Raw genomic sequence first — 24,618 nt, forward strand, 5'->3', positions numbered from 1 at the left:
AAATCAAGAAATTCAAATACATCTGGGTCATCCCCTGTGGATCCATAGACTGAAATCAAGGTAAACTTTTCCCCCTTAAAACCTACTTCAGTAATCACCCACCTCCCCCATTGATCCTCGAGCTTTCTCCCCACTATGCATTCCCTATCTCGGCCCAAAATAGCCACCCCTCTTGTCTTTCTTAACCCCTTGTTTGGTGTGGGCCAAATCGGAAAACCCTAGCTGCTCTAGTAAATAACCCTTCCCTCCCTCCACATGTGTTTCCTGCAGACACACCAGATCAGGTTTCATTATCTTCAGAAATGCTGCAACTCGGATCCTTTTTTGTGCATCATTCAGCCCACAGACGTTAAGAGAAGCTATTTTGCAATACATTAGAAAACTACGAAAGGTTGACCCAGCTTCCCAACCAATCTCACAAAATACACAATACTAAATTGAAGGTGCTCCCGTGTGTGCTGTGGGTGCCCCTTTACTCCAACCCCCCATTCCCCCCCTTCTAACCCACCCTCCCTATCCCTCCCCCCCTACAGGCAAATAGGCCACCCATGGCCTATGTGTGGGCGCTCGGAAATGCGGCTGTCGCCTCCCCCTCCCCCCCTCACATACTAATTCCAAAAACTAATAGAAAGAGTGTATACCCCCCCTAGGATACAAAGTAGTATAGTGAAGAAATTACCCCTGACTAAACCCCGAGCCTCATCCTCCCTTAAAACCCAATACATCCACCATGTACTCCTTGGCCTTAATCTCCGAAAAGAACATTTTCACCACCCCCTTAGTGATCACTTTCAATTTGGCTGGGTACAGTAAATAAGCTTCCGACCCCAGAGCCTGTATGGGAGCAATAAGCTGTCTAAGCCTCCATCTGCGCTCAACAGTGACGTGGCAAAAGTCGGGCTTGGCAAAAAAGGTTATATTACTAAAGGAGCACTTAGACTCTGGCTTGGCTTTTTCCAGAATTAACTGCCTCAACAAAAAGTTGCCAACGTAAATCAAGAGCTCTTGTTCTGCCCTCGTGAGTCCCTGCGTGGCCTTTCCTTATAGCAAATGTGAAACGGTGTGCCCTCTGGATTTCTACCTCCCATTGCCATGACGCTAGCTCCGGAAGGGCCCCCTTTAGTAGGTTCACAACAAAGAGTCTAACGTCATCCCCTTCCAAACCCTCCGCCACTCCCAGCAGTCTAATGTTATTCCGCCGCTGGAGATTTTCATAATCCTCCAGCTTCCATAGAACATCATCCGCCACTTTCTGCTGATCCTGTTTGAGAGTCCTGAGACTATTAAGGTCATCCTCCAGCTTCCCAGTCCTTTCCTCAACTTGGGTAACCCTCTCATCCACCTCGTCAAACCGCTTGTTCATCTTTCTCAGAGTGTTCTGAATTTTCCTTGACTCTTGCCTTGCCCTCCGACTCTCAACTCTCGCCTCGCTCTGCATGGCTTTCAAAGTACTGAATAATAACTCCAGAGAGACTGGCTGGGGAGAGGCTTGAGCTCCAGGCAGGGGAGGGGAGTGACGCCATCCTGCTCCAGGTAAGTCTGTGATGTGGCTGAATAGTCCCAGTCTAATTTCTTTGAGGGGTCTGCTGGGCTATCTGCGGGGGTGGGTCTCCTCCTGGACAATCACTTTTTTTTTTTAGTACTTCTCTGAGCTGAGGTGCTACTCTCTGTATCCGTGAATTCCCCTGAACACTCCTCATCACTGTCAACAGATTGAGAGTCTTCATTAACCAAAAAGAACCGGTCCGGTGATGCAGCACCGCCGGCCCCCCACTCACTGAGGTTGCCCTGATATGTGCTTAAATGTGGGGCACTGGTTGCTACTGCATTTGTCATAATCGGGCAGTTTCCCCACTCTCCCGGTGCTCCAGTCTCTTGTTCTCTCCCTTCAGCCCCCTCGATCTCATTGTGACCTACTGTCTGCGGTGACTGTACTGCGGCCCCTCCTCCTGAGCCTTCTCCATCTTCTCCCCCACTGTTTGGGCCACGGATCCTTCCCACGGGGCTATGAGTACTCACGGAAATGCTGGTATCTCTGACTTCAGCCGAGACCTCTGCTCGAGCCTCTGAGCTGCTCTCGGGTTCCTGCCTCTGCTCCGCTGCCGCCTTCGCTGGTTGCTTAGCAACGGCAGAGCCGGCGTTCACGAGGACGTTCAGACCGACCGAGTCCGCTCCACGCTTCAGCTTCCCGACTGCAACATCTCCAGCAGGTATGCTAGCGAAACTTTCCACCATCATGGGCTGGCGCAGGTTGTTTTCTTTGGTTATTTGTTTAGGTAGCATGGGTTTACTGAGAGTGCTATCGCGCTGTGTACTCGAGGTGGGCAGTGCCTCGCTGCCTGCTTTTCTGCCCAAAGGTTTCCCGGCTGCGCCCTTCTGTGTCCCGGCTCCAGCCAGCGCTTTTGGGTCATTTCTTTTTTTTTTCTTCCCATTCTCTTTCCCCGGCTCTTTCAAGCCTGCTGTCTCCTTGCCCTCTTCTTTCGCTTCGCTGCTTTTTACCCCGCGCGGCGGAATACTGCAGGTTACTTTGTTCGCTAGCGCGAGTCTAGCCGTAAGCTTCCTTTGGGCCCGGAGTAATAATTTCTGAATAATATCCCCAGTATATCCCCACCACAGTATGCTTGTCCAGCGTCTGGCCTTGCTGCCTTGTATCTCCTGACCCAAAGACCAGGCATCCACTTTCATCTCCTGGGGGGTCACACTCCGCTCATCTATGGATTGAGGAGGGGAGGAGGAGTGGGATGCGACTGCTTACTGCAAACCTTCAGCGGCCATCTTGCCTCCTGCTGACGTCCCTTTCCTGTGGAGTCACATGAGTATTTGTAATGTAGTATGCACATTTAAGTAGGACTTTGTATGTCTTAGAAAAGTTTATTATCCCTGTATGTATAATGTACAGGATGAAATTATATTTGTACAATGTAATTATGTGTAGTTTAAGTTGCCTTCACTGTAGGCCCAACACTGCAGATTGTTTAGAGTTTTATTTCTCCTTGGTTGCTAAAGAAATAATTAAATGAATCCTTTTTGTGTTCGAAAATATTATGTTCTCGTCCTACTGCAGGTGCAGGAATTCAACCTCGTTATTCCTAGATTACGGAGATACCCGGAATGTCTTTGAAGAAGACTGGAAAGCGAAAAGGGAGGAAGCCTTTCGTGTTTGGCCTATCTGAGACCCAAGGCCACTGGAGAGGAGCTGAACAAACTAATGCTCCTGTGGAAATTTACAATGTTGCAATTGAAAAGTTTATCATGTGATGTATTGTGGGCTGAACATTGTCTTTTATTGTGATGCGCAGGGACAGATTCGAGAGACTTTTGCATTTTCGGAGAAGGAACATCTTACAGCAAGCTCCATAGCCTTAAGCTATCAGACCCTTATGACGTGAGTACTTATATGGTAGTCAACCCGTGCTGACACCTTTGGGGTATGATATAAGGGACAGAGGCAGGACCCTCATTGAGAGCAGTGTAGGGAAAGATAACTTTTGTTTTCCTTCTCAATGAAAAGGGAAGTGGACTCCGCTTCTATTCTGTGTTGCAAAATTACAGCCGGGAGGGGGAGAGGGTTTGCGAACAGCCTCTCAAGCCTAAGGTATGGAATGTTATCTGCGCTGTCGTCTACTCCAAGTCCAGAGCCCAATTTTCATCCGCTTTTACTCGAATTTCTCACTCTCCCCTCACTTTAGAGGCAAACCATCCACTGCTACCATTTGATTACGCTACATTTGCTCCTTGCTTTCCCTACTAAATTCAGTACAGATGGTCTTTTATTTGCCTACTGAAAGTGGTTGAGAGGAGCAAAACAATCCAAGATTATACTTACAATTTAGTCATGCTCAAAAGACTACAGACTCCGAACTCGATGCGACATGCCTGGCACTCCTTATTGCATCAGCAAGCGGGGGCGCTGTTATAGTCTCCTGAAATGCCTACGGCTTGGGCGGTCTTGTTGACCCCCTGCACAGATAAAGGGGTGGTACGAGCGCTACAGGCGATGGACATTCGCAAAGTGGGAGATCTGTTTTCAGATGGCATCGCTAAAATGTGGGAAGAAGCCACGGACACTCTAGAAACCCCCCTTTACTGCAGCGCTTCCAGTTCCACAGAGTGCACAGAGCGCTGCACCAACAACTGGGGGACGATATGGACGAGCCCCCTGAGGTGCGAGAACTATCGTATCTCATTAAAACTAAATCTTCTCGCACTAATAGAGGGGCCCCTTCAGGACACCAAGATGTAATGTCCAACACACTCATCACCCCTTTCAAATACTTTACTGTTCGAAAACTCAAGAGGTCCAGAGTTTTCTTGAGTGTGTTAGTACTATCAAAAATCTGTGAAAACTAATGTGGACTTGGATTCCTTTGTGGACCACCCCCCTTCTGTAGTAAGCCCCTTCAGGCAAAGACAGCCCAGCGTCAAACCACCCTCGCCCCAGGAATCACCACTGCTGGCCCAGGCAACCCGGTCCATGCAGCTCCCAGCCGTTCCAGTCCTCCAGCATCAGAGCCTGCAGTGCCCTAGTCTGCCATCAGTCAACTGCTGACCAGCGCCATGCCAAGCGCCCTCTACCCAACTCCAGGGACTGCCTGGCAGGCCTCCGCACCTCCAGCACATCGCCGCAGGAACTTGGGGAGCAGCATATCCCCCAGCTCCAAAAGCAGGGCTAAACTGCTGAACTCCTGTTCTTCTTCCAAAGGGGGACAGGGGTGCATAGCTCCTCCTTGGAACCATGGCCGCGGACAGTCAAATGCAGTCCAAACCCAGCGCCTCCTCTCCCACTGCGGAACCGCATGGCGGGCCACTGCCGCCCCCTTGTACCTCCACAGCCATCTTCGATTCCTCCAAGTGGAGGACTCCGCTTGTGTCATGCCATTTTACACGAGGAAGTAAACAATCTTCTGCGGATAAAACCATAAAGTATGTTCCAGTTCATCAGAGGCGCCAGAGGATATACTCTCAATATTTCTTAGTCGATAAAAGAGGTCCTTCAGTGGAGTACAGACCAATTCTGGACCTTCGCATCTTGAACAAATATATCCGAAATGAAAAGTTTCAGATGCTTGCTCTGCACCAGATCTTCCCTCATTTACATCAAGGAGACTGGAAGTGCTTCATAGATCTGCAGGATGCCTATTTTCACATTCGGTACAAAAGGGGGTGGTGATGGACGGAGCATCTGAACCAATCATACACTCACACCCAGTCAACAGATCTGGGTTTAATCCATCACCATCCTTTAGCCCACTCTGCCACCCCAGTTCAGACATGGCCATCTGCAAATCAGTCTGTCCCTGTGCCTCATGGGAACAGTCCAGCCCAAACGGCCAAGCCATGCATTCCCTGGACCGGACTCAAGCTTCCTAGGACCGGTTTCTGGCATTACAGCCGGCTTCAGCCAGGCTTGCTTGAATCCAGTGGCAAAGTGAGCAAGGGACTCACGTCTGAGCATAACCTGCCAAACGTATGGCGAACAAAGCGGTACAAAAGGGGGGTGGTGATGAACGGAGCATCTGAACCAATCAAACACTCACACCCAGTCAACAGAACTGGGTATAATCCATCACCATTCTTTAGCCCACTCTGCCACCCCAGTTCAGACAAGACCATATGCAAATCAGTCTGACCCTGTGCCTCATGGGAAAAGTCAGCCCGAACTGCCACGCCATGCCTTCCCTGGACCGGACTCAAGCTTCCTAGGACCGGTTTCTTGCATTACAGCCGTCTTCAGCCAGGCTTGCTTGAATCCAGTGGCAAAGTGAGCAAGGGACTCACGTCTGAGCATACCCTGCCAAACGTATGGTGAACAAAGCGGTACAAAAGGGGGTGGTGATGGACGGAGCATCTGAACCAATCATACACTCACACCCAGTCAACAGATCTGGGTTTAATCCATCACCATTCTTTAGCCCACTCTGCCACCCCAGTTCAGACATGGCCATATGCAAATCAGTCTGACCCTGTGCCTCATGGGAACAGTCCAGCCCTAACTGCCAAGCCATGCCTTCCCTGGACCGGACTCAAGCTTCCCAGGACCGGTTTCTGGCATTACAGCCGTCTTCAGCCAGGCTTGCTTGAATCCAGTGGCAAAGAGTGGACAGAGAAATTCCAAAATTAAGGGAAATTCCATCGTCCGATCTCTTGTCATTAGAATTTGTCCAATCAAACATGGAAATGGATTCGGAAGTAAGTAGAACAACATGGGCATCGATTGAGACAACGGAACTGATCTTCTCCACCAGAGAGACCTTTGCAACTTGGGGCATAATAGTATCATATCCACCGTTAATTAAATACCCATACCCGCTAATAAATGACGAGGCATCTGCGTTTCTGAAAACAAAGGGAAATTCTTCTACGGTACTAAAAGGAGCCAGAAGTACGTCACTAAATCAAGAGACATGCAGGGGAGCCGGTAAATTATTATGGATAGGCAAACAGCCACCCAGTCAGAGGGAAAGCATGACTGGTCCTGGCTAGCCCTCACCTTGAACTCACATCGATCCTGAAGATAACAGCACAGTAAGGGGGGAACAAAACAATAAGGCTGTAAATCAAAATGAGAAAAAGACCATGATCTGCTCCTGGAACGTTCATGGTTTTAAAGAAATGCAACAAGATCAAGAAACCCTCACCTATTTAAGTAACTTTAAAGTAATATTGCTACAAGAAACTTGGAACACTTCACCAATGCACTTGGAAGGTTACGAAGAATTCCACATAATGGCGGAAAAAACCTCCAAGTATGGGCACCCAAGAGGGGGTCTGTCCACATATACTGCAATAGAAAATGACTGGAAAACGGAGGAAATGGATTCCGGAGAAAACTGGATCCAAATAATAAAAGTGGAAGAAAATCCCCCTGCACAAGGAGAAGGAGTGGGAGATAAGCTAATAATCCTCAACATATATATTCACCCTGCAAAGAACAAAAAAGAAGAGAAACTGTCAACCTTAATAAACTTAATAAAAACACTACAAGTCACACACCAATATCACGATATGATCATATCAGGGGACTTTAATTATAATCTGATAGGAGGAAAGACGAATAAGAATAAGAATAAAAATCAAAATATACGAAACGAGCTGAAAAAACTAGGCCTGGTCATCCTAAATGGAAACATGGAGGGAGATCAACCGGCCGGTATCACCTTTTCCAGTGGAAAAAAACAATCAATTATCGATTATACGATAATTAGTAAAGAGCTAACGCCCCGGGTAGACAATTTCTGCATCTCAACGCGACCTGAGAGCGATCATTTCCCTCAGGAGACAGTATTATACTTAAACACCAAGCAAAAGGAGTGTGTAGCATCATTAGCCGCATGGCCGGAAATATACAACTTACGGAAGCTTAAATGGAGAGGAAACATCATGGAAGAGATAATGAACATGGTGAATGAACACATAGAGAAGACTGAGGAGCCAGAAGGACAACTATTAAGTAACTGGGAAAATCTATGTGAAGCACTCCTGGATAAATTTCCGGCAAAACCAATAAGCAAAGGTAATCCTAGGGCTATTAAAGAGCCATGGTACACAACACAGTTGAGAAACAAAACAAGAAATATTGCCAAAGAGGTGAGACAAAAAGCGCAAGCAATTAAAATGGGAAAAAAAATAGACAGCGGAAAGATTCAAAAAATGAGAAAAGACTATAAGGTGGAATGTAGAGCGGAAAAAAGGAAATACAGAGAAAAGTTATGGGAAGATCTGCTGTGGGAAAGCAAATTACCAAACAGTAAAGAATTTTGGGGTATAATCAATAAACTAATGAAAGGATACGGAAAGCAAAATAACATCGGAATAAGTGAAAACACTTGGTTAGAATACATTGACAAATTGTACAACCCCAATCTAGGATTAGAAAAGGCGGATGCAGTAAGGTCGTTGAACGAAAAGGAAAAAGAATCTCACCCCGAGTCAACTAGTACTACTATTGAAAGTGGAAAAATCCAGCTTAGTTGGGAAGCAGATGATCAAACCCTGACAACCGTTAAACGCATAAAAACACTGATAAAAAATGTGAAAGCGGAAGGAGCAGCGGGCCCAAATGGGCTACCTAATGCCCTGTTCAAACGAGATCTGGACATTTGGGCAAAATATCTAACACCTCTTTTTAACCAGGTTTTCCGAGATAACAAGATCCCACAGTCCTGGAGCGGTAACCTGTTCCACCCAATTTACAAGAGCGGCATCAGAACAGATCCTGGGAACTACAGGTTGATCGCCCTGATTGATGTAGAGGCCAAACTCTATGCTTCATGCATTTTGGAACATCTACAAGAGTGGACAGAGGAAAACAACATCATCCCTAAACTCCAAACAGGCTTCAGACGGGGAATGGGCACCATCACAAATCTAACAGCCTTGACAATTCTTACGGAAAAAGCTGAAAGGAAAAAGGGAGTATTAGTGGCTTGCTACATCGACCTAAAAGCGGCTTTCGATAGAGTGCCGCGGGACCGTTTGTGGAAGAAACTGAAAGCATGGGGATTGCCACATCCACTGATAAATGCAATACAATCACTATACAGCGAAACATGGGCCACAGTTAAACTTGGGGACGGACAAAGAGTCTCTTCAAAAATAAACATAACAAATGGCCTAAAACAGGGCTGCGTCCTTTCGCCATGCTTATTTAACTTATACTTAGCAGATTTGCACAGTCACTTAGAACAAATAAATGGACACCCTCCGAATCTGGCAAAGGAGCCGGTTCAATACTTACAGTATGCAGACGATATTGTCCTGGTAAGTCAAACTCCGATAGGGCTGCAAAGGACAATAAACAAACTGATAGACTACCTGGACACCCAAGGTTTAGAATTGAATAAATCCAAAACCAAGGTGGTAAGATTAGCGGGCCCAAGACAAGGAAACTACAAATGGTATGCAAAGAACTGTCAAATAGAGGAAACAAGAGTTTATAAATACTTGGGCATCAGAATGGCAAGAAATCTGTCAATGGTCGCGCAGAAAAAGGAGATCACAGCAAAAGCTCAATCCTTAACATTTGCCTACAAACAAATGTCCAAGAAACTGGAAAGCCCTTCACATGGACATCTTTTAAAAATCATGGCAGCCCAATTGCTACCAACCCTGTCCTACGGCCTGGAAACCTGGCATGGCCAAGAAAGCAACATCTTAAACAAATTACAAACCAAGGTTTATAAATCAGTATTCAATCTTTTTATAGGTTCCTCGCCAGCACAAATTCGCTTGGAATTCGGATTACAGAATCAGGAATTCCAAAGGAAGGCAACCATGGTAAATCTATGCTGGAAACTCAGAGCAGCAGAGTCGGGAACTTTGAACAACTTATGCTGGTTGGAAATAAAACAACTAGAGCAAATAACATCAAACACATGGGGGGACCAACTGCGGATAGCACTGGAAGAATTAGAGATCAATGGGCTTTGGAACAACAAGATGGAAAAGTCCACATTTAAAAAAGCTTGCAATAACAAAGCAAAAGCATTATCCTTCGTGGAGGATAAAAGGAGATTACTAAGACGCCGCCACGCACGGGTCATAATAAACTCTTACACACGGCTAAGACCACAACCCTATCTAGCAGCTCATTTCCGATTGTCTTTAAAAAGGAGATTCATGGCATACAGATTTGGCGATCATTGTTCATTAGACTTGGTGCCCACCTGGAAAAATAAGCAGCAAACAAAGGCATGTCGTCTATGCGGTTATCACATTGAAACTCTGACCCACCTGCTGTGTGTTTGCGAATCTGTGAAATCAGAAAGAAGGAAACTGCTGAGAAGGGTTTTTAACGATTTAAATATCCGCACCTGCAGACAGGCGGCGACAAGTTGGATGGGTGCCGCATCAAACATTTTAATATGCAGGGGGATAAAATTTATGATAGCTGTAGAAAGCTTACTTATAAAAATGGGCAAAGAGTGAAGGCTCAGTGCCACAATGGAACTAAGTAGAATTTTTATGAACTGAAAAAGTTTTTTATATGAAATATGTTTTATATGCTTTATGGTTTGTGAAAACCCAATAAAGTTATTTTTGACTGACTGACTGACAGTGGCAAAGTGAGCAAGGGACTCACGTCTGAGCATACCCTGCCAAACTTATGGCGAACAAAGCGGTACAAAAGGGGGTGTTGATGGACGGAGCATCTATCGATTATTTATTGGTGAGCTTGTCACTGTGGCAGAACTTGGGGGTCATGGTGGTAGTGAAACGCCCCGAAAGTGATCATGATCCTCTCATAGCTACTATGGTTGGGTTGTTTGGCGAAGCCCCACTTATTAGGACGGAGGAAAGGGATAATGACCTGGTGTTGTCCAACAACACTCGCCACCTTAAATGGGGTGAGATTGTACAGCGCCAAGAAATAGTCCTAGGTAGATAGGGTATTGGAAGCATGGAGTAGTAGTGAGGGAAGCCAGGCCTTGTTGCCTCACATAACTGAGACCCATACCACGCTCTTTGACCACCTAAAGTCAATTTTAGTAAGACTACCAAACCTAAGAAAAGTAGCAAAAAGAAATCTAAAGGATGATTTAACTCTAACTGCCGTCACTCTCGGAGGGCTCTAGGAGTAGCTATAGGTGTAGGCGATCCTGAGGGAGTAAGGTTGGCGCGGGCCTCTTACCGGAATGTGGTTAGGGAAGCCAAAAAACTTTGTGATCAAGCTAGGTGGCGAGATCTCAAGGAAGCGTGTGAGTCCCGGAATCCTAAACTATTCTGGGATGTGTTTAAGTGGGATAGGGGTGGGTGCCCGGACCCCCCCGCAAAACCATGTTGCCCATCACCTATGGGTCGAATATTTTAAACCTCAGTATGCTTCCTTAGTTGACGAGCAGTCCATTTTCCCGCCTGGCCATTCATTTTATACTAGTGGGACATTTACATTACCAGATGTGAATAGGGCACTAGATACCATCACACCAGGTCGTGCTCCAGGAGCCGATAGCATCCCTGCAGATGTTTTTATAAGCTACAGGTCTTCCTGGCGGTTGTTTATTCATCATCTAGCAAATGCAATTGCCTGTGGTGCCCCTATTCCGGCATCCTGGAAGGGGGCCGAGATAATTCCATTTTTCAAGAAGAGTGACAAAGCTGTAGCAGGAAACTATAGGCCAATCAGTCTTATTGACTCCATCCAAAAGATCATGGGGAGACTGATCCTACATAAACTCCAGTCCTGGATGGATGACGAGAATATTCTTACCCCCCTGCAGGCTGGCTTTAGACCCCTCACAAGCACCATTGACCAGGTCTTCCGTTTTATTAATATCTATTGGAAGACAGTCACTTTGGGGAAGGGGGCATTATACGCGGTATTTGTGGACTTGAAGGCAGCCTTAGATCTGGTGCCTCGCTACAGGCTGTGGTGTGTACTAAGAGAGATGGGGTTGTCCTCAGAATTGCTATCCCTGATCGTCCGCCTACATGAGGGTAACCATGCACGTGTTCGGTGGGGGTCCAGGGGGGAGGTCACTGAGTCATTTGCCGTGGACAGGGGAGTGCGACAGGGTTGTGTGTTTGCACGGACCCTGTTCTCGCTCTTCGTTAACGGTGTGGCCGACTTCCTCTCTGAAGTACCCACTGATGCTCCCCTGCTGGCCGGTGTGCACGTACCGATCCTCATGTTTGCGGACGACACTCTAATCCTAGCATAAATGCCTAGTGGCCTGCAAAAAGCCTTGGCCAGGTTTGAGGAATTCTGTTCAACTCGGGGCCTAATAATCAACATGTCAAAGACAAAGTTCATGTCTTTTAATGAACACAGATCATTCCGGGGGAAGTTATTTATGGATAAAGTGCCTCTCGAAAAAGTGGATGCTTTTACGTATTTGGGGGTCACGTTGCAGGCTGATATGAAGTGGTCAAATCAAATTGATGTGGCCACGTTAAAGCACAAACAACAGGCTGGGATCCTGGCAGCCAAATTTAAGACCTCCCTCTCGAAACCAATTAGTCCCTGGCTGGAGATTTATAGCATGAAGGTTCTAAGCTCATGTTTGTATGGAGCTGAGCGATGGGGGTTTACGAATGTCTCTACCTTATCGGTGGCTGAAAATTCATTTTTACGTAAGGTCACAAGTGTCCCTAAAAGCACACCAATCTTCCCGCTGCTGCTCGATTTGGTGAGGAAAGCTGTATCGGACCTAGTGAAACTACGCCCCCTTTTATATTAGCGGCGATTGTGGAGCATGGCCGAATTATTTCACTATGCATTGGACATCAAGAACATAATGGAAAGTGACCGTTTCCACAAGGTGAAATGGCTAACAGAGATCAGATTGCTGCTAGAGAATCTGGGGCTGAGTGAATTATGGAATGACCCCTCCAATGCTATTTTCCCTTCAAAGAAGATCTTGAAGGAGTTGTATTGGGAAATGTTACGGGTTTCTGTATGCTCTAGTGGCTCAATAAAGCATCTAACTGGCCGGTTTCTAGAATTTAAGTCAATGCCGGCCCTTGAGTCCTACTGGGACGCCATTGAGAAACCATTGGATAGAAAGCTGTATTTTCAGCTGAGAGTTGGTACCCTGCCAGTTAGGGAATTTACTAGCAAATGGGCAGGGCTCTCCGAGACTGGCTGTCCGGGGTGCCAAGATAGGCGAGAGACGATCAGCCACCTGTTGTTTTTTGGTCCATTATATAAGAAACCTCGTGCAAAGTGGATTATACCTATTTGCAAGTTGTTAGGCTTTAGAAGGTATGAGGAGGCACGTCGAGTTCTTTCATCAGATCCATCGCTACTATTGTCAATAGCTATGGCCAAGTTTTTGGGTTGGACCTGGTGTATTCGATCTATGGCATTGTCACAGGCCCCTTGTATTGCTGTTGATTGTCACACCAAATGATTAATAATTAACTAGTATTATGAAATGTGAATGCCTTATGTTGTATTTTTTGTACGGACTTTTATGGGATTTTTATGATATTGTTATTTATCATTCTCATTCGATAGATATTGGATGTTTAATACCTTTTAAAATGTTTTTTGTTTTTTTTTGTAAAACATGTTTTTTTATTGTATTCAAAGTGTTCCAGAAAAGAAAGAGGAGGAAGGGAAAGAAGGGGAACAAAGAAAGGAAATAGGCGACAACTCCGCCACAAATCCCACACAGGGGAATGTAATACGCATTGGAAATAAAAGCAGTGAGTGACCAATAATGGTAGAGGCCCCAGCTAATGAAGTTCAGCCATAATGCTAATGCCGTCTCAAATGTTCACAGCAAACTGTCCGAGGGCGGTAGAAGATGGGCACCAGATGCTATAGAAGTCCTGAGTCCCCGGGGGCTAAACAGGGTCGCAACAAGGAACATAAACCAAACCCCAACTGGTTTCCCTCCCACCCCCCACCCACCCCCAGTGGTGACGACATAAACACTCTCACAACGTAGCAAGCTGCGAAGTCATGCATTCCGTTCATACTTGGAACAAGTGTAGTGCACGTAGCGTGGGCGGGCATACCGCAGACGGTAGTCCAGATGACAAAAAGCGGACTAGTGGACCCCAACGAAAAAGGAAATTCTTAAAGTCGCCCAAAAAGATGTCCGCCATTCTCTCCATGCTCAAAAGTCCCCACAGCCTGGAGTGCCACAGTGATACAGCCGGGGCGTGTGGTTTCTTCCATGCCGCCGCCAATGTGAGCTTAGCCGCCCCTAGGCATAGCCATTGAATACGTTTGTCTGCCTTAGTCTGGTGCTCCAACATTGGATCCCGGAGACCCAGTAGCACATGGGCCACTGAGTCTGAGATCGGGTATCCCAATATCTCCTTGATGTGGGAGAGTATCTCCGTCCAGAAGGGGTGAATGATTGGGCAATCCCACCAAATATGGTGAAAGTCTCCCAGTAGGCCACAACCCCTCCAGCATCTATCCGAAGATGTAGGGAAGATGCGATGGAGTCTGGACGGATACCAATACCAATCATACATGGTTTTCAAATGGGCTTCCCTAAGGCGCACGGAGTGGTTATGCGCCGCTATATCCTTCCAGAGGTGCTTCCATTCTGTATCAGAGATGTCTCGGTCCAGGAGAACCTCCCAACGCTCCATGTATCGAGGGCGCGGGGCGACCGCAGTGTTCAGAAGCAGGCCATATAAGAAGGAGATTGCCCCCCGCATCGCAGACGTGCGAAGCAGGAAGGACTCGAAAGGGGAAAGCGGCCGAGTAGCAGCCTCGCGAACTCCCGCCGAGGTCGCCCAGTGATGAAGCTGGGCATGGTGAAAGCGCTCCGTGATCGGAAGTCCATAATCTCGCATGCAGTTGTGGAATGTGAGGGGAACGCTCCCATGAAACAAGTGCGTAAGTGCTCGACATCCACCTTCACGCCACTGCCGATAGGGTCCCTCCTGTAAGGCCGGCGGAAAGGCCGGATTGAAGTGGATGGGGGTGAAGGGGGACGGAAATGTGGTCCAGCGATCGTCGCAGGCGACCGTGTCCCACACCTTCAGAACTGTGCTGGTGGGAGTGCTAACGTAAGCATTCTTCGGTCGGTCTGCTTTGGGTTTCCAAATCAAATCCCAAATCGACCTCCCCGCCACTGCCCTGTCCATATGCAGCCAGTGCTTCTCTGAGAGCTGCTGGGACCATTCCACTATCACCCGCAACTGTGCCGCCTTATAGTATAGAAGCATGTCCGGGAGCCCAACCCCTCCCTCCCCCCTCGGCCGGCGAAGCGTCGTAAAGGGTATCCGAGCCCGGCCACCCTGCCAAACAAATTTCAACATCATCATCCGTAATCGGCGGAAAAAATCCATGTCCACAGGTATAGGGAGGGCTTGAAAAAGATATAGAAATTTAGGGAGGAGGACCATTTTAAGAGCATGGATCCTGCCGAGCCACAAGAGGAATTTTGGCTTCCACCGGTCCAGATCGCTTCGCACCGAAGCCAGCAGGGGGGGGAAGTTAGCCGCAAATAGGGAACCTACAGTAGGTGTTAGGTGCACCCCTAGATACATCAGAGAGCCGGGAGCCCAAGATAGGGTCGTCAATAAGCGCACCCGGTCCACTTCCGCAGGGGGCAAGGTCAGGTTCAAGATATGCGATTTAGCGAAGTTGACCCTGAAGCCTGCCACTGCCTCAAACCGGGAGAGCTCCTCGTGGACAGGAGGTAGGGATTGAGTGGGATCTCCTAAGGATAACAGGACGTCGTCCGCAAAAAGGGATATTTTGTGCTGTTCCCCCGTGAAGGGTAGGCCCTTGATCCGGTCATTCTCCCGGATCGCCAGCGCCAGGGGTTCGATACTCAAGGCAAAGAGGAGAGGGGAAAGGGGGCACCCCTGTCTCGTACCTCTGGAGTGAGGGAAACTAGCCGACCGATGGCCGTTGATCAGCACCCTCGAGGTGGGTCGATTATAATTCGCCTGAACCATCTTGATGAATTGGCGCGAAACGCCAAAGGCGGATAGAGTGCGAAACAGGAATCCCCAGTCGACCCGGTCGAACGCCTTTTCTGCATCTAGACCCACCAGTACAGCCGGAATGCGGAATCTGGAGGCCTTCTCTATCAGGTGTAACACCCTCCGCAAGTTGTCATGGGTCTGTCGCCCCTTAATGAAACCGGATTGATCCGGGTGTATAATGGCCGGCATCAAATCTTGCAACCTGCGGGCGATGATAGAGGAGTACAACTTGGCATCCACATTCAACAGGGCTATAGGACGGTACGAGGCACAGCTGGAGAGATCCTTCCCCTGTTTGGGGATCACGGTAATCAAGGCCTCGGCCATAGTGCCAGAGGTCTCCCCAGCAGCAGCCATTCCATTGAAAAGAGAGACCAGGCAGTCGACAAGCTCAGAAGCAAACGACTGGTAGAAGTAGGCGGTATACCCATCTGGGCCAGGGGCTTTATTGGGTTTCAAGGCCTTGATCGCCTCGAGCACCTCTTCCCTAGTAAAGGGAGCCGTTAGTTGTTCATTACTTCCAATAGAAACCTGCGGGAGGGGGAGGCCCGACAAAAAAGCCTCCTGCGCTCCCGGGTCAAGCGAGTCACCTTTATAAAGCGCCGCATAGAATCGCCCAAAGATATCCGCCTTGTCACCGTCCCGATGATGTATCGAGCCTCCCGAGTCCCGGATCCCCCCTATATATTCCTTCTCTCTCTTCTCACGAAGCTGGCGAGCCAAATGACGGCCCACTTTGTTCCCCTGAGCGTACGATCCTCGACGCAGTCGAAGAAGGGTAAGCTCAGAGCGGTTATTGTAGTGCGCCTTCAGCTTCCATCTAACAGCCGACAGTGGTCTAAGTGTCGAGCGAGAGGGGTTCAGCTTGTGGGCCTGCTCCAGTCCCTCAAGTTCAGCTTCCAAATTCTCCCATTCCATCCTACGCAAGCGATTAAGAGCCGCATTAAGTCCTATGCAAGTGCCCCTCAAAGAGGCCTTACAGGCATCCCAAGTGTTAAACACAGAGGTGTCTGAGCTCGGGTTGAGCGTCAAGAACTCCCTAATGGCTTTCCTTAGTTCCTTACAGGAGGTAAGGAGGTATCATCCCGCACAAGCGCCGCCGGGAAGTACCACTTCCGATAGCCGTCCCCCCTCACTGACCACTGGAGCTGGAGCACCAACAGGCTATGATCCGAGACAGAGAGCGGGAAAATCTTAGAATCGCAGACATCTCCCCTGAGGGCCTGGCTCAAAAAAAATAGTCTATGCGGGAATAGGTGTGATGTACATGGGAGAAAAACGTATAGTCCCTAGTCTGTGTGTGTACTACACGCCAGCCATCTATGAGTCCCAACTCCTCCATCTTGTCTTTAGTCGCGGCGGAGAAAACACCAGAGTCTGTCCTCTGGGCGCGGGAGCTATCTAAGGCCTGATCCCACACCATATTAAAGTCCCCCATGACCACTAGATGACCCTCTACGAAGCCTCCCATCTTATCCAATAGGTCCTGGAAAAAGTGATTTTGCTGGGCATTAGGCACATATACAACCACAAATGTACACAGGCGTCCAAGAAGCACCCCCTTGACCATCAACCACCTGCCGTCTTTGTCACTACTCACCCCCACAGGCTGGAATTGGATGGAAGTCCTAAATAAAAGAGCCACCCCCCTGTGTTTAGTAGGAGCGGAAGACCTATATATGAGGGGATACTGCTTATGTCGGAGCCGGAGCTCATCCCTACGGGCTAGATGGGTTTCCTGGAGACCCACGACATCTAGGTGATGATCCAGCAGATATTTCCATAGCTTTTGGCGTTTCTGCAGGGAGTTAAGGCCCTTCACATTCCAAGTGCCCACGCTAAGAGGCATGCAGACACATCAAGTCCCCCTGCTCCACAGTAGCTAGATCCATGAGTTCCCCAACTCCCCAGAACACACTTCCCCAGTTCTCTCGCACTTCAGGCGCTCCTCCCAGCTCACCCCGGGACTGGTCCCTCCCAGACCAATCTCCGCTCCCAGGTCGATAACAGGACCCCAAGGTACAGCACGGAATGACCGACGCCACCCAGGACTAATAGCACAGAGCCTGCAAACAGTCCCTTACGAGAACAATCATCCATTCGTCGTCACCACCACCACCCCCCCCCAAACACCCCCCCCCACCCAACCACCCCCCTGCCCCCCCCACCCCCGCCCCTCCCCCAACTCCCCAACAACCCATGATACAAACAAATAGAATCCTGAAGTCAGCATACCCTGAACGAGACCTCTCAGGGGGCGTAGACGGGGACCCAAGAACGGATCTCCCAAGGCCGAAGATCGGGGTGTCTTCTCGAAAAGTACATTCATAACCCGGTCACCTGAGTGTGCGTGCCCCTCCGGCACCCAGGCAAGCTGCCCGAAGGTCAGGCCGCCCCAGAGCTTTGTTGTGACGACGTAAGCGTGGCGGAGGCCACAGAAGCCACAGCACTCCCACGCTCCTGTAGGCTAGTTGTGCGGTCGGGCCTCCTGCGGTTCATGTCCGGGCCCACCCTGTGCCAAGACGAGGAACGGCGTCTTCTCCGTGGCGAGGGGCTGCGACGGTCGGGTGCAGGGGCCTCGTCCTCCATCCCCAGAAGCTCCTTCGCCTCCCGGAGAGATCGAATCTGTGCCAACCTATTCTGCCATCGGAAGACGATACGGAAGGGGTGGCCCCAGGAGTAGGAGATGTTGTGTTCCCGGAGATAGGCAGTGACCGGACGAAACTCGCGCCTCTTCTGGAGCGTCGTCACCGCCAAGTCCTGGTAAAGCTGAGGGCGATGGTCCCGGAATTGCAGGGAGGGAATGTAACGAGCCTTCCTCAGGATTCGTTCCTTGACTTGAAAATCGTGTACACACACCAGTATGTCAGGATGAGGACCCCCATTCCGCCTGGGCAGCCCCACTCTGTGCACCCGATCCATCCTGATTTCTCGCAAGTCCTCCTCGTCTAAAATCTGAAGAAAGAGCGCCTGCACATACTCCCGGAGGTCTCCTGCTTCACCATCCCACGGAACCGCTCGAATGCGAATGTTGTTCCGGCGGGAACGATTCTCCAGGTCTTCAGCGTGGGCCTGCAGATCTATGTTCTGTTCCACGAGACGGAGCACGTCCTGTTGCAGCAAGTGGACATCATTGGCCATACTGAGGTCGTGATCTTCCAGAGTGGCCACTCTTTCCCCAAGCCCGTCGACATCCCTCCGTACCTCGCGGAGATCCGAAGTCAGCTGGGCTCGGAGCTCTGATATATCGTCTTTGATGGAGGTGAAGAGTTCCTTCATGAAGGCCTTAGTAGCCGGAGCCTCATCATCAGACCTCCTCGGAGATGCACTAGGGCCTGGGGAGGCCGGAGCCTGGGAAGTCTTAGTCGTCCCCTCCTTGCCAGCTTTGACCTTGCGTTGGTTAGAGGCCATCGCTGTTCCAGTTCTTCGCCAGCAGCAAAGCGAAAGAGCGTCACTCAGGGGAGCGGAGCTTGCAGGAGCCCGCCTCTAGGACCAGGCCGGAATTTTGCTCAAGGCCTCCAGTCGCCCTTCGGCACCCCAATGGCTAAGAAGAACCAGACGGCTCAGGCCTTTAGTCCCCGGGGGTCCAACACCCCGGAACGGGCGCCAGGAGAGAGGCGTGCGGCGGTGCAGAGAGAACAGGCCCGCCCGATGGCGCAGCGCAGCTAGGCCCACCGGCCCCGAGGTCCAATCAGTGCTCTCCCTCTACGTCCCGCAGGACCGCCTCTAGGCCCGACCGCGGCCCCGCAAGCTGCCCACCGGACCGGCACGTCTCCTGGGGTCCCAGCTGCCAGGTAGACCATCTGCCAGGGGTCTCACCACCTCACCAATCAGCCACAGCGTCTCCCTTTTGGTCCCCTGGCCGATCGGCGTGCCAGTCTCACTCCAGTTGGGGCGCCCGGCAGTGTTCCCTCTAGGCCGCGCGCGCGCGCACCTTCAATGACGTCAGCGCGCACCACCTATCGTGGAGCGCGCACACAGGCCGTCGCAAGAGATTCGCGCCGCCCGCCGCTTTTAGAAAGCGAGCGGCGCGACCATGTCATGCAGCACATTTCCAGTGGTGGTGGCGGCGGTTGGCGGCGGTGCGGGCGTGAGAAGTTGCAGGTAAGGAGAATGTATTTACCGAGGCGGGAGGCGGGAGGCGGGAGGCGGGAGGCGAATGTATTTACTACGGCGGGAGGCGGGAGGGGAATGTATTTACCATGGCGGGAGGCGAATGTATTCACCACGGCGGGAGGCGGGAAGCGGGAGGCGAATGTATTCTCCACGGCGGGAGGCGGGAGGCGGGAATGCTGTTATCGGGTGAGGAGCCTCTCTGGCAGCATTTGTATTTCGGTATAGGAGAGGGCAGTGAATGGACCTGGGGCAGCGAGGGCAGTGAATGGACTTGGGGCACGGAGATTCATAGACCGATGCCATCGTACAAGTCATTTTGAAGGTGCTGCCGCCACGAGTGCGCACCACTTTCTCCTGGTTTCAGGCTTTTGGCAAATTTAAACACGGAGGTTTGTTTCTGCCTGTAACGCCAAGCTAAAACTAAAATAGGTTGACTGCCACATACATTTTACCGTCAATCTTTCTCCCCTCAAACTTAGTGGTAGAGGATATAATCTCCATGGTGTTATTAGACTCCCCGAGATAATCAACCGGATTGTTGTCTTTGTGTAGTAACACAACATCAGGTCAGTGTCAGTAAAATATACTTTGCGAAATAATGGTGTATGCAACCCGAATTTATTACCAATTTGTTCATTCATCACAAAATCAGCTTTTGACCTGAATGTTCTCCCTTTCTCTTGTTGGTCACACATAACACACAAGATCCTTCCAGTCCACCCTTCCAAGCTACTTTCATCATTCACAAATGCTACTTTGAATTTGCTGTGCAGCGAGGGCAGTGAATGGACGTGGGGCAGGAAGGGCAGTGAATGGACTTGGGGCAGGGACAGGAGGGTAGTGAATGGACCAGGGACATGAAGGGCAGTGAATGGACAGGGAGGCGGAAGGAGAATGTATTTACCGAGGCGGGAGGCGGGAGGAGAATGTATTTACCACGGCGGGAGGCGGGAGTGCTCATATCGGGTGAGGAGCCTCTCTGGCAGCATTTGGTTTTCGGTATAGGAGAGGAAGAGAGACCTGAAGAGAGAGACATAAAGCGCACTGACTGTTTAAGCACATTTAAGATTTCCATGAATTGCGTTTTATAAGTATATAGTGATTAGTGAATGGACCTGGGGCAGGGATGGCATCAAACGGACATTGGTGAGTGGACAGGGTAGTGCACTTGGAGGCAGGGATGGTACTGTATGTAGATGAGGCAGGGCGAGCAGCTGGGGGGTGGGACAGGAGCGCCCTCATGCATCATGGTACAGGGAGGGCAGCGAATGCACATGGGAGGAAGAGAGGCCTGGGGGGGTGCGGGGGGCACGAATGAAACACTGGGGCATAAAGCGCACTGAATAGACACAGGGTCTCCAGGGCAGGACTTGTCTGGACGTGGGCAGGGAGATTATTGAAGGAATTCGACTTTAAGGACAGTAGACAGGGGCAGGGAGGGCTCTGCGTGAAATGAATGAAATGCAACATTCCTTTCTCTGTATAGTGTCGTGTCTCAGCTTGTTGATGTCTGCGCAACATTTCAAGCATCTAGTGCAGACTGTGAACGAGGATTCAGCCTCATGAATACTATCAAGAGCAAATTGAGGAATAGACTAGAGCAGAAGCATTTGGACATGCTGATGAGGACAAAGGCCTACCTCCTGAACGGGAAAGTTGACCTAGACCGAGTTTATCAGCACTGGAAAAATGGCAAGGATCGCCGTGAGAAGCAACCCTGTCACCCATCTAGTGACGCCACTTGACGTGTCTGAACAGTCCTCTACCTTCTTGTGTATATGATATTGTATAGGCTCGCAGCATTTCCCCACCCAATGAACTGTGCTCCAGTTAAGAATATTTATTAAAATCTAATGATGGTACCACCATTGAAGTCTTGTGCTTTTCTAAACTTGAAGTGTACTTGCTAGTGTAACCAGTTCATGTCATGGCGTGCTTATCCAATATTGCAAACTGCCCTTAAGACCCTTATTGTGGCGCTGTATGTGTGAAAATGCACTATCTTTTAGCTTTTTAAAGACAAATTTTGGAGTGCCATTTGGCGCCGCAGACACGCGCGGTTTGGTTCCTGGCGCACATAGCCATGGTTGCAGCGCACAGAGACCCTCCACTGCCGCACACAGAGGAAAAAAATTAGAGGGAACATTGGCGCCCGGTACAGGTGTGCCTCTCCCCAGACCCCAGCAAGCTGACCCAGTACCTCCGGACCTAAGCAGGGGTCTCGTAGCGCTCCACTCCTCGTCCGCCGCTACACCGCACTGTGGGGGCCGAGTCTTTATTCCTCGAGGTCGCCCAACTTTAAATCATAGTCCGGGCCTCTGTGCCAAGGGCCGGGACCCGAGAGCAGCGCCGACCGCCTCCCGGACCAGGCCGCAATCCCCGGCCTCAAGTAGTCCGTCGGCCGCGTCTCTGCACCAGTAGTCCGCGGGTACAGGCCCCGCCCCCTCCCGGGGCTCAAGGTCCCGGCGTTAAGCAGGCGTCTCCCCGTCACTGCACGGCTCCTTGAAGCACCGTCATGGCGCCTCTGCTCGCCACCGGCTGCCGAGCGGCACTAGAACGCCTCCCGCCGCAGTTCGTCTCCCCAGCTTGCGGCGGCGCTCAGGTCCCGGGCACCGCCGCCGTCTCTGGGCTCACTACCCCCAGCTCGGAAAGCCGCGAAAGTCGCTCCACTGCCGGCCCGCACTGCGGGAGGGCTCCGGAACTATACACAGCCCAGGGAGACTACTGGGGCCGCCGCTGGACAATGCTACGTAGGGCCGGGCGCCGGAGGGGACTAGCAACACGTCCTACTCCGCCGCCATCTTGGCCACGCCCCCCCCTTAAAATGTTTTTAGGTCTGGATTATTTATGTTTTTACTCTGTATGTTTGTATGTATATTGTGCTTTTATGACTAATCTGTCGAATAAAGCTATTGAAATGAAATGATGTATGAAGTTACAAACAAAGGTGTTGCGTGTGTAGATCCAGCTACTCATCCACCGCACCAGAGTGGGTCACTGTCGGTGAACATGTTGCAGCCCCATGTGATCCTAGAGCTAATATCTCCTCTAGACAGTACTGGGAAAGCAGCCAGTCTATGTCCAGGTGGAGGCACATCATATATGCAGTTATGGTGATCCAAATTAAATGCTGCAACAGTGCACTGAGGCGGCAAACCAAGAAGCACCTGCCCATTCCTGTAGACGTATAGGAGGGAATAGACTAAGGAGTGAAATCATGTACATACCATGGCTGCACAGGATGAGTGATACCTTGCCCCTTCCTTCATTGTTGGTACTACCCATTGCAAGGTGAATGTATCAGTACCTCTCCCTCCCTCCCTGTTGCAATATACATAAGTTAACCATTGATGTCAGTAGCAACATAACTGACAATGTCTCTCTCATCCAAACACAGGTGCTACTGGGGATACAGCAGCAAGTGAAGAGGAGTCCCTGGCCCAGTCTCTGTTGGAGGATCAGCTCTCTGGTTTGGATCTGGCTCTGTCCTCTTCGGATGACAAAGATCAACCTGGCACCTCCGGTGTGAGTCATCAGGCAGCCCCACCATCACAGACAACTGCAGCCCCTGCTGCCACGCCAACAACATCTGGCCACAGACTCAAGCCCACCGCCAGACCTAGGACACCAAGTACTAACAGCACAGGGCCACCGGCCACCCAGGAAGCTACGAACGATGACACCAGTAGCAACACCCAAGGGGGACCCAGGTCAACTGTGCCTGCCACCAGAGGTACAGCCCATGTGTCTAGGGGTGGTGGGAGTGATGTTAGGCAGAGGTCACGGTCAGCAGAGGGGCCTGGACTGCCTGATGATTCTCAACTGGTACGCATCATAGATGTGTACCAGGATAGCACTGGAGGATTCAGCCAGGTAGTGGGGGTCCTCAAGGACCTGCAACAGGAGCAAGCTGGCCATCATGCATGCATGGAGGCCAAGTGGGACAAAGTTACTGGTGTGCTAAGTGACATATTGACTTGTCTCCGCCAGAACAGCAGCAATATGTCCACACCTCCCTGTGTGCCCACAACATCTCTTGCAACAACATCAGCAAATGCCACAGGGAGGGAGGCTGAATCTGGTTTAGAGTCCGATCCAACGTTGCCACCTGTACCTGAGGATCCCCCCCAGAAGAAGAAGAATAGGGGTCGTCCGAAGGAGGACAAGTGAGCCACAGTTGTCCCAGCAAATCCCCCAGGACCCCAGAACTTGTTTTGGATATTGGTCTTTGTGTGCTAAGCGTTCACCTTGTTCCATATGACACAAGTCCCCAACATGACATGGAGGGTCCATGTTGTACTAATGTAGAAGATGAATGGGGACTTCACTCTGGACATTTCATCTACCAATACTTCTGACTCATCTGTGAACTTTGGATTCTAAACCTCGTGTACAGCACTATCTCCACACATGTATGTAAATAAACTCACTATTATATAAAAAATGTGGGGTTTTCGTAGGTGTCGCCCAGCCTTCCTTGTCTTGCAATTTTTGGAGGAAGAATGCTTCGCAAAAACCATTGCTCGGTTTCTTAAGTTTTGTGTCAGATATAAGTCAAACTTAGAGTAAGCTTTGCTTTGTAAAGATCATCCAAGCACACTTTGTACCCTTCCACCCTTTATAACCAGTTTTTAGACAGCGTTTTAATGTGGGATTGCACTTTAGCACTTTATTCGCTGGTTTGGTTGTCAATGTTTTTTAACTCCTGTAATTCTACTATGATGCAGTCTTAACCATTGTTTTTATGTATTTCTAAATGTACTTTTATGGCTTTTCTAATCTTTGAAAACTGAATAAAGGAAATTTGAAAAAAATAACTCACTATTACACTGTACTTGCCTATGTTGTGATTAAAACTTGGTATGTGTCATGGAGATGATGAAATGCCAAAGTACACAGTGCATGCCGACTACTACAGAAATGTCATTACTGTAATGTGACTCATGTTGATGTGACACCTATGAGGGAGACACACTAATAGTGCACCACAATACATACTCACCATGGACATGTAACACATTGACTACAAAGATGTTTGCAAGGTATACGGTGGAATGCACAGACACCACACCTTTCCACAGTCACTGCTAACAAACCCAC

The 24,618-nt window shown here is 49.8% G+C and overlaps 1 protein-coding gene across 6 annotated transcripts in view; it reads left to right on the forward strand.

Moving 5' to 3' along the window:
• Positions 1–24,335, forward strand: part of LOC144754565 (uncharacterized) — a 431,150-nt gene extending 406,815 nt beyond the window's left edge. For 4 of the 6 annotated variants that reach the window (XM_078642501.1, XM_078642499.1, XM_078642502.1 and 1 more), the window contains 3 exons: positions 3,065–3,385; positions 13,034–13,149; positions 22,916–24,335. In XM_078642501.1, the coding sequence (XP_078498627.1) occupies positions 3,258–3,385; positions 13,034–13,149; positions 22,916–23,688 (1,017 nt within the window). In that variant the 5' untranslated portion in view covers positions 3,065–3,257 and the 3' untranslated portion in view covers positions 23,689–24,335. The remainder of the gene's footprint in view (positions 1–3,064; positions 3,386–13,033; positions 13,150–22,915) is intronic. The other 2 variants (XR_013594746.1, XM_078642503.1) reach the window with 2 other exon arrangements.
• The last annotated feature ends 283 nt before the right edge of the window (positions 24,336–24,618 follow it).

This window comes from Lissotriton helveticus, chromosome 5_1 (genome assembly GCF_964261635.1).
Source record: "Lissotriton helveticus chromosome 5_1, aLisHel1.1, whole genome shotgun sequence".
In the NCBI taxonomy this organism is placed as follows: domain Eukaryota; kingdom Metazoa; phylum Chordata; class Amphibia; order Caudata; family Salamandridae; genus Lissotriton; species Lissotriton helveticus.